Source organism: Cicer arietinum, chromosome 2 (assembly GCF_000331145.2).
Source record: "Cicer arietinum cultivar CDC Frontier isolate Library 1 chromosome 2, Cicar.CDCFrontier_v2.0, whole genome shotgun sequence".
In the NCBI taxonomy this organism is placed as follows: domain Eukaryota; kingdom Viridiplantae; phylum Streptophyta; class Magnoliopsida; order Fabales; family Fabaceae; genus Cicer; species Cicer arietinum.
The window spans coordinates 4,574,168-4,584,046 of record NC_021161.2 but is presented as its reverse complement, the minus strand read 5'-3'; the positions used below and the strand labels follow the sequence as shown (position 1 = coordinate 4,584,046).

Below are 9,879 nucleotides of genomic sequence, written 5' to 3'. Positions count from 1 at the left end.
CTCTTTCAGGGCTTGACTTTTTCTTTGATATTGAATCAGGTGTGTTCTTCTTGGTGTGAGTTGTGGAGCAAATATTGCCAACTATGTAGCTCGAAAAGCTGTAGAATCAGGCAAACATCTGGACCCTGTCAAGGTGGTGGCACAGATCCTGATGTATCCGTTTTTTGTTGGAAGTGTGCCCACGCATTCTGAAATAAAATTGGCAAACTCTTATTTTTATGACAAGGCCATGTGTATGCTGGCGTGGAAACTATTTCTACCCGAGGAAGAATTTAGTCCAGACCATCCGGCTGCCAATCCCCTCGTCCCAGGCCACGGTCCTCCTTTAAAGCTGATGCCTCCAACATTAACAGTCGTGGCGGAACATGACTGGATGAGAGACCGTGCCATAGCTTACTCAGAGGAGCTTAGGAAGGCGAAAGTTGATGCACCTGTTCTCGAGTATAAAGATGCAGTCCATGAATTCGCAACACTTGACATACTTCTCAAAAGCCCTCAGGCTCAGGTTTGTGCTGAGGACATTGCCATCTGGGTCAAGAAATATATTTCACTTCGAGGTCATGAATTCTCATATTGAGTAGGATATACAAGATTATGGCAATTATTGGTGCGAAAATCTTTTCCCCATCCTTGAAATTAGCTTCGGCTCGCTCTTCTGCTGCCACTGGACTAGATATAATGATGATCTGTGAGGAAAACTTTTCTCTCCAGGCTGCTTTTCTGCTGCCAACTAACTTGTGGATACTTGATTTATTTTGATGCTTGATAAGGCCCTGCCGTCAATGTTGATGACTGGTTCAAGATACAGTTATTTGAAAGTGGGATTAGTCGATCATGTGATATGGATGCACCTCGTGCACACCACATTTGGTAACCCCTGTTCCATTTTTCCTGTGTATTATGATGTACTATTTCTCATGAAAAATATATAAATTTTTTGTGCGTTATTCTTTTAAATTTGCATTCTCCAACCTTTTTAACCTTTTCTTCCATCCATTGTTACAGTATGTACCAGATATGAGTTCTTGATTTCTTGATAAGATTCAGATTATAGATTACAAAAGACAATTGCTCATAGGATACCATTTAGTGACTATCTAGGATGTGATAATGATATGAAGTTTCTTTATATAATATTAAGCAAATGTTAAAGCCAATGTTTTGCTTAGTTTGCTTTGTTGGGAACAATGTTTGTTTCCATTACAGACAAGCGTTTCATCATTATCTTCTTGTTCATTGATGTGTACTGCCATTATATAAATGTCATGGCCTTCACATGATTGACTCTGCTATAATCACAAATCATGAGGTAATTGCCAACCCTGATTCCCTCCCCTTTATTTCTGGGAGAGGGGATCCAAGTGGAGGTTGTATGTAGACAATGACTTCTCATGAAGCAAAGAGATGTGAGCTTTATGGTGATTCAAAACAATCTTCATTACCCAAGTCAATTCAATATGGCTTGTTGGTCTCAATATTGGAAGCACTTTGAGGGAATGAGAGGCACTCTGACCCAGTTTGTATTGTCAGATAGAGTGATAATGGATTTCAATTTTCTGCTTTCATGCAATCATGCACCCATCATTAATTTTAACCGTTGGATTAAGATTAGAATTCTCGTGTTTTGACTTTGTATTTTGGATTTTATTTACTCGTGTTGGAATCTGTGCTATGATCTTGATTCCAGACGACAACAAGACTTGGTCAAATGAGTGATTTCTTGTGATAAGTCTGGTCAACCATTTGGGTGAGCTTGCATTGTGGCATCTCTGTTTACTTTCAAGTAACCATCTGTTTATGGACTACTATGGTTGTGGAAAGTTATTGGGTTACTTTCAAAATGGTTATGTTTGACCAGAAAAAGGTGGTTGTGGAAAGTTACTATGGTACTTTCAAACTTATATCAATATTATGAAGCAATCAAAAAAGAGAAATGTTACTTCGTTGTTACTTATTGGATAATGGAAAAAAAAATGTGTGGTTTAATTTTTATTTTATTGTTTTACCTCGAAAAAGCTTATACTACAGCGATGGTATTTTTAAAATAAATAAAATAAAGGCATTCATTCTTAAATTTTAGTAAAATAAGATTATGATACACCCTTATAGATCACTATTTTTTGGGTGTATGTATGGATCATTTGCAGTGTGCTTAAGAAGTAATCCAAAAAATTCGACTTCGACAAGTGGATGTAAGACCGTATACTATAATGTTTTATGTAAAAAATAGATCAATGCATAAGACATAAAATTATAACATTATTATGATTAAGCAAATTACACAATTATATACTCAAAAGTTGAAGGCATCTTAACATTCTCTGAATTTTAAATGTTTTGTGTTTTGTCTTCAATTTTTATTTAATCATTCAACAATTCATTTATCATAAAGTTGTGCGTTTGATTCTTCACAAAAATCTATAGAAAAATTGTATATATAAAGGGATGGCAAATAAGTAAAAAAAAAAAAGCAAATTAGTAGAAAAATTGTATATATAAAGGGATGGCAAATAAGACAAACAAAAAAAGGCAAATATATGTTTGGATAACATTTAAATTGAATTAAATGGATTGATTAAAACCATCTATTTACAAAAATAAAGTTAATCAATCCATCACACATTTAATAAATTCTAATAGATGAATATCCAATCTATTCTTAAAATTATTGAAAAGTATTAATTGTAAAAGTTTAAAATTTAAAATTATGAGTTTGTATTATTATTTTTTTTTAATAAATTGCCCTATTGATGCACCACCAACGATCACTAAATGGCAAACCACCACTAGTTGCTGAAATGCCACGTTGGATCACCATTTTGTATTTAACTTTTTTCATGAACCATTAAATTTAGGAAAAAGAAATTGGAGAACACTAACAATCCATATAATTTCTTCTATAAGAAAACAATCTATTGAATATGTTTTCTATAGTTAGTTTGGATGAAGATAGGCATAGATGAATGTGGATTGATAGATCCTATATTATATGTGTTAATATTTTGAGGTAACAAGTTGGAATATGTAATTTTTTTTTTATTTTTCACAAAATTTATTATAGACAAAACAAGTTTAACATTTAAAAAAAAAATTGTACCTACTAATCATTTGAGCTAACAATTGTAACATATATGTTTGTGGGTTGACTAATTCTTCCTAAAAACCACTTATTGTAGAAAGTTATATGTGTTGTTCGCATTAACCTTAATTCTCTCGAGATCAAAGGCTTCAACCACAAACTTCGAGGATCATATTACACAACAAACTGAATTTCTCCCATGTTATGTCCAATATATATACATGAACACCATCACTTCATTTTGATCACAATCACTATCCTCTATTACACCTCTCTTTGTTTCTTGTCTAGTAAATCATTGTGTAAAAGACTCATATCATGGGTGGGAAGATCAAGATTGGCATCAATGGTACTCCAATAATGCCTTTTTCTTTTTTGTTTATGTCTCACAACTTTAGATTTTCAACTTCTTATTGTTATGATAAAATGAATATATATATATATATATATATTAAACACAAATAGATTTTTTATTTGTGTATAAGTGCGCACTATATGTTATGTAATTTATCTATATAAATGTATAAGAAATTTATAATTGTCCGTGTATTATACATAGAAATTCTACACCAATACATGTATTATATTAAGTTTTAGATTCTATTTGTACTAATCATTTCATGAATATTAGATGCAAATGAAATGACTAATAAATCTCCGAGATTTTGAAAACCATAGTATGATTACACTAGGACAACAAGTCCATCTTTCAATAATAATTTACATAAAGGTATTTTCTACATTTTCCTCTCATGTATTAGAGAAGAGAATGATGATTAAGAGTGAGAAAATGTAAGATAAATGACTTAAAACAATTGTCAATTTCATGTACTTTCTTATGTGTATGTAGCATAGCATCTATTTATAATGCAAGTCACACCACATATGGAGAGTAACCTTTCCCCACGGATCACAATAACATACAATCATATTTTTGAATCAAGGGTTGTGTTTTTTCACTATCAAGTAATAATCATAAAACATCACATCTTAATCAAATCAACAAAGAGATAAGGAGAAAAATCACTTTTACATTGAAAATTGGCAATCCAACAAACGCCTAGTGCTCCCTAAAGCAAAATGTGAGCACTATGTGATCTTTTACTTACTTGTGTTTAGTAACATGTTCTTGATTTTGGATCATCCAATGTGTAACATATGATTTTATTATTTTGGAAATCACTCACAAAATAATGTTGGTTGTTTGTGAATGAAGGATTTGGAAGGATTGGCCGTTTGGTGGCCAGGGTGGCATTAGAGAGAGATGACGTGGAGCTTGTTGCTGTTAATGATCCTTTCATTACAACTGATTACATGGTAAATAAACTAGTTACCCTCCCAAATTTGTGTTTATTATGTGAATTTCTTTTTGTAGTTAACATAGATATAATGATTAATTTTGGATTGCATATTATAGTAAATCAGATTTGACTCCTTGTTTGACTCCTCTAAAACAAGGAGTGTAGATTAAAGGTCCAACTCTAAATTGTACATTACTTATTAAAAGAATATAAAAGTAAATAGTGATTCTTATTAATAATTTTGAATAAATTACTAAATTTGCCGAGGATTTTGTAATATACTTAATAGATAATTGGGATTACAAATATTTTAAATATGTTTATGATTTTATGAAGGGCTACTAACATCCATCTAAGGGCGAAAATATATTAGGTTACCTTAAATTTTGTAAAGTTTGAGTCTGACTTACATTAAAAATATTAGGCCTAAGCTTGACCAATTATCTGCCAAATGATCAATTTTAAGGCCTGACTTACATTTTTCAAAATCTAACAATATTTACAAGCATATATATATATATATATATATATATATATATATATATATATATACACAATATTAAATTATCTTTTTATTTAATTACTTTAGAGTATGAGTGAATTTAGATCTAACTTTAAAAGGAAGTGTATGGGTGTAATTATAAGAGTTCCAAATATTTTAAATATGTTTATGATTTTATGAAGGGCTACTAACATCCATCTAAGGGCGAAAATATATTAGGTTACCTTAAATTTTGTAAAGTTTGAGTCTGACTTACATTAAAAATATTAGGCCTAAGCTTGACCAATTATCTGCCAAATGATCAATTTTAAGGCCTGACTTACATTTTTCAAAATCTAACAATATTTACAAGCATATATATATATAACACAATATTAAATTATCTTTTTATTTAATTACTTTAGAGTATGAGTGAATTTAGATCTAACTTTAAAAGGAAGTGTATGGGTGTAATTATAAGAGTTCTAATTCAAATCACTCTTTAGTTTTAAGAAATATTCATTTATTTTATGTTTGTTTTGTTTATTCACGTTATATTCGTATATTCATGCATTGAGTCACACTCACATGTGACTTTATCCATATTATAATTAATTAACAATGATTTGTAAATGTTTCCCTCGCAGACTTACATGTTCAAGTATGACACTGTTCATGGGATTTGGAAAAACCATGAAATTACGGTTAAGGACAGCAAAACTCTTCTTTTTGGTGCCAGTCAAGTCAGTGTTTTTGGTGCTAGGTAATTCTAATCAGATATAATTTGAAAATGTATGTTTAAATTGAATATAATATTTATTTTATAAATTAATTTTGTAAGATAAAGTTAGATTTAATTTAAAATTTTATACTATTATAAAAGTCTATTTAAAATATGGTTGATTATGCATCATCGAGACACTTAAGTAAGATTCTAAATAATTGTTTTGCGTATGAGGTGAGAAAAGTATGTTGAGACTTGAGAGTCATACATTAGATAAATATAATCTAAAAATATGTTACTAGGTAGAAGATATTGTACCACATTTAATAAACTGATCTTGTAAGATAAAATTATTATTTATTAAAGTTTCACTGTTCATCATTTGGCGATTGTTTTCAAAAGAAATTTGAACTTCATACTTTAAAGTTACAAAACAATTTTTTACCATTAAGCTGACATCTAATGAATTTGTAGAATTGAATTAAGTTCAATCTAAATTGTACTACTAAGTAATTCAATAATAAGTTATTTGAATATGGATAAAATTATGATTCAAACTATGATGCAACTTATAATATATATAGATAAAATAAAAAAAAAGTTAAGCTAAAATAAATAAAACAGAGGAACATAAACATAATCTAGTAAAAAAAGGAAAAAGAAATGCAAAAAATATTCTACAAATCAAGTAGATTATTTAAATATGGATAAAATTTTATGATTACATTATCAAGCAAATTCTCATACATAATTTTTGTTCTTAATTTATTAGGAATCCTGAAGAAATTCCATGGGGTGAAGTTGGAGCTGAATATGTTGTTGAGTCAACTGGAGTTTTCACTGATAAAGACAAGGCTGCTGCCCATTTGAAGGTTTGTCTCAACTTTTTTCGAAATAAACTAAAATAATATGAAAAATTATCTTGATTATTGAGTTTTAGTTAAAAATGAATTATTTAAAATAATTTGATTTTAAATATTAATTAAAATAATTTTTAGTTGAATTTTAATTATCTAATAGTTGAACTCTAGATTAGTATAATTTCGTTCTCCTTTTAAGAATCAGAGGAGTTAAAAGTGAAAAAAAAATGAAATAAAATAAAATTAAAGCCTTATTTAATTTTAATTTTATGTTTGATCTTTTTGTCTGAAATTGTGGTTAGGGTGGTGCAAAAAAAGTAATTATTTCTGCCCCTAGCAAGGATGCACCAATGTATGTAGTTGGTGTGAATGAGAAAGAGTATAAGTCAGATATTCATATTGTTTCTAATGCTAGCTGCACAACCAATTGTCTTGCACCACTTGCTAAGGTAATTTTCTTTTAATATTAATGTTTCTTAAAGTTGGAAATAAATATTCTTTTTTAAAATAAAAAATCTCAACTAATTTTTTGTTGTTGAAATATATACTTAGGTTATTCATGACAAATTTGGTATTGTTGAAGGTCTCATGAGCACTATTCACTCTATTACTGGTAAATATGTAACACTATGCAGATTTAATCTCACATTATGATATGCATTCTTCTTAGATGCAAATAATTTATAGTTTAATTGATTTTTCTGTCACACAGCCACTCAAAAAACTGTGGATGGACCATCAATGAAGGATTGGAGAGGTGGTAGAGCTGCTTCTTGTAACATCATTCCTAGTAGTACTGGTGCTGCTAAGGTACGTTGCAAACTTTGATATTGCAGACCGCAAACCTTTTAAATTGTATCGTGGTTATCTATAATCTTGATATTACAGTAAAATACAGATAAATATAGACAATATGATTGTGATGATGTTGTAGAAACCTCTAAAACCTTTACATTATTTTGAATTTACAGTTGTAGACTGCAATTAAAAATTATATAATATGGGACTTCCGTCCCTCACAAAACTTATTAGATCCTTCTATTATAATTTTTTCGGCATAAACTATATCCACAACTCTTTGTAAAACATGTTAGAATCTTTTGTAAATTAGAAATATCAATGAATGTTACTCTTTAAATTGAAGATGTGTTCGGTGTCCAATACATATTAATTTTAGACAATATTACATCAGTAACACATATGCTTATATTTAATTATTTTTATTTTTTTAAATTGTTACCTGTATCGGTGTCTAATTATGTAATTTTTAGCTGACATACTGTGTGACTAATGTTGTAGGCTGTTGGTAAGGTATTGCCATCCCTTAACAATAAGTTAACAGGAATGTCATTCAGAGTTCCAACTGTAGATGTTTCAGTTGTTGACCTAACTGTTAGACTTGAGAAAGGAGCTAGTTATGATGAAATTAAAGCTGCTGTGAAGTAAGATTCAACTTTTTTTCCTTTATGAGACAGTGTTTATTTTTTTCCTAATGTAGTGAATGCTAATTTTCATTTGACTATAAATTTTTTCTTAGGGAAGCATCCGAGGGAGATTTGAAAGGGATTCTTGGTTACACAGAGGATGATGTTGTGTCTACTGATTTTGTTGGTGATAGCAGGTGATTAGTCTAACTGTTACTAATATAGTCAATAGTTTTAGTTTATTTAGATTTTGTTACTATTGTTTTGGACTTGTGGGGATGTCTAGAATAAGGAAGTGTTTCATATGGTTTGGTCCACAAATACTTGAAAATGATTTGAAATTTTTATAAAAATGGACGTTGGTCGTTGTAAGTAGACATTTCTCTAACTTAAAAATTGTCTATAAAAGATTAAGCGAAGTTCACAAGTGAGTTTCATCCCTAAGGGGAGAACCAAAGTTAGGCCTTTGAGCTCTTAATTGCAATGTATGAAGAAATAATATACTAATGAAAGAGAAAATAAAAAATTTGATTGTCTCACTCTGTTTAGACTTTAAAGTTTTGCAAGTGAATTAATTAGTTTGTGAAGCTTACCATATGATCCACCTTTTGCTTGTAGGTCAAGCATATTTGATGCCAAGGCTGGAATTTCTTTGAGTGACAATTTTGTGAAACTTGTCTCTTGGTATGACAATGAATGGGGCTATAGGTATGACAAATTTCTAAGCCATTCCATTTTTTTTCTTCCTTTAATATATATATATATATTGGCTACCCTACAACATCTTTCACATGATCATCTAACTATGTAGGCTTTGAAATATTCTCAAAGCTTAATTTAAGTGAGAAATTTAAGAATGAGATATAGAATTATTAACTTAATATATTAACAACTCATTTTTAAATAGAAAATGTACACTTTTGAATCCTTAATTTGGCTTTTGATGTTTTCATTTTCTTCTGAATGCAGCTCACGTGTGGTTGACTTGATCCGACACATGGCCTCAGTTAATTGAGCTTCAAGGAATAACACTTCTATCTTCAAGATCAAGCATGCATTTACTTAAGTAGTTTTTTGGAATAATTTTTCCTCTACTAAATGAAGATAATATCGGTCCACACAACATAATACTCTCTTGTCTTCAAGCTTCAATATTTTGGTTTATGTATTATTTTAAACAAATATTTGGAATAAAGTTTACTTCATGGATCATGGTGGCAGCATCTTCAAACTAATTTTATCAATAGATTTCTTCTTAATGACAACATTAACATTCCATTTATTTATTGGCATTAATTAAGCTTAAAAGATAGTTAAGTTCTCACAATTTTTTTACAAGTGGTGAATAATTTTCACTTTATAAATTTATTTTGTGAGGTTATATTAGACTCAATTCAAATTTAAAAAATATTTTAGAATATATTCAAAATTCATAAATCACTTATATTAAATTATCGCTATCAAACTACTCAGAATCATAATTCTAATGTCTGATGATAGTTGTGAGAAGAATGTGACTCAAATTATTTTATAAGTCCAACCTTAATTTTAAAAAAGATGCTACCTCTATCTCTTATTGCTCTTTTCACAATTTTTTTACACGTTAAAAACAGAGAGTATATTTATGTGTCTATTCTGAGGCCATGTAGCATTGAACATTTCAGCAACAATTATATTTTTATCCTTATCCTGTATTATCCCATACAACCTTCAAAATATAGTAGTTTTTCATAGTAACACCTTTTAGTCGGATTATAATAAATGAATCACAAACAATCCATTTATGAAATCAATTGGAATGGGTAAAAAAAATCCAATTCACCATCATCCATTTAATAAAAACCAACCTAACTAATCTATTAAGAATTGTTATATTGAATGGTTATCTTATCCATCCTTAAAATTATTTAAAAAATGTCAAGATGTAAAATTTTAATGTTTTAAATTAATATATATATATAAAGAGGAATTAAATTATACCAATGTAATGTTACATAAATATTATATCGT

The 9,879-nt window shown here is 29.3% G+C and overlaps 2 protein-coding genes across 2 annotated transcripts in view; both read left to right on the top strand.

The window, feature by feature from the left end:
- Positions 1-957, top strand: part of LOC101493584 (probable carboxylesterase 11) — a 3,122-nt gene extending 2,165 nt beyond the window's left edge. Inside the window, exon 2 of the mRNA XM_004489513.4 lies at positions 40-957. Coding sequence (XP_004489570.1) covers positions 40-577 — 538 coding nt within the window. The 3' untranslated portion in view covers positions 578-957. The remainder of the gene's footprint in view (positions 1-39) is intronic.
- Positions 958-3,298: 2,341 nt separating this feature from the next.
- Positions 3,299-9,078, top strand: LOC101493264 (glyceraldehyde-3-phosphate dehydrogenase 3, cytosolic). The gene is made up of 11 exons (XM_004489512.4): positions 3,299-3,428; positions 4,296-4,396; positions 5,509-5,624; positions 6,358-6,457; positions 6,748-6,894; positions 6,998-7,058; positions 7,158-7,255; positions 7,745-7,887; positions 7,983-8,066; positions 8,488-8,577; positions 8,839-9,078. The coding sequence occupies exons 1-11, from the start codon at positions 3,398-3,400 to the stop codon at positions 8,882-8,884; spliced, it is 1,017 nt and encodes a 338-aa protein (XP_004489569.1). The 5' UTR covers positions 3,299-3,397; the 3' UTR covers positions 8,885-9,078.
- Positions 9,079-9,879: the final 801 nt, after the last annotated feature.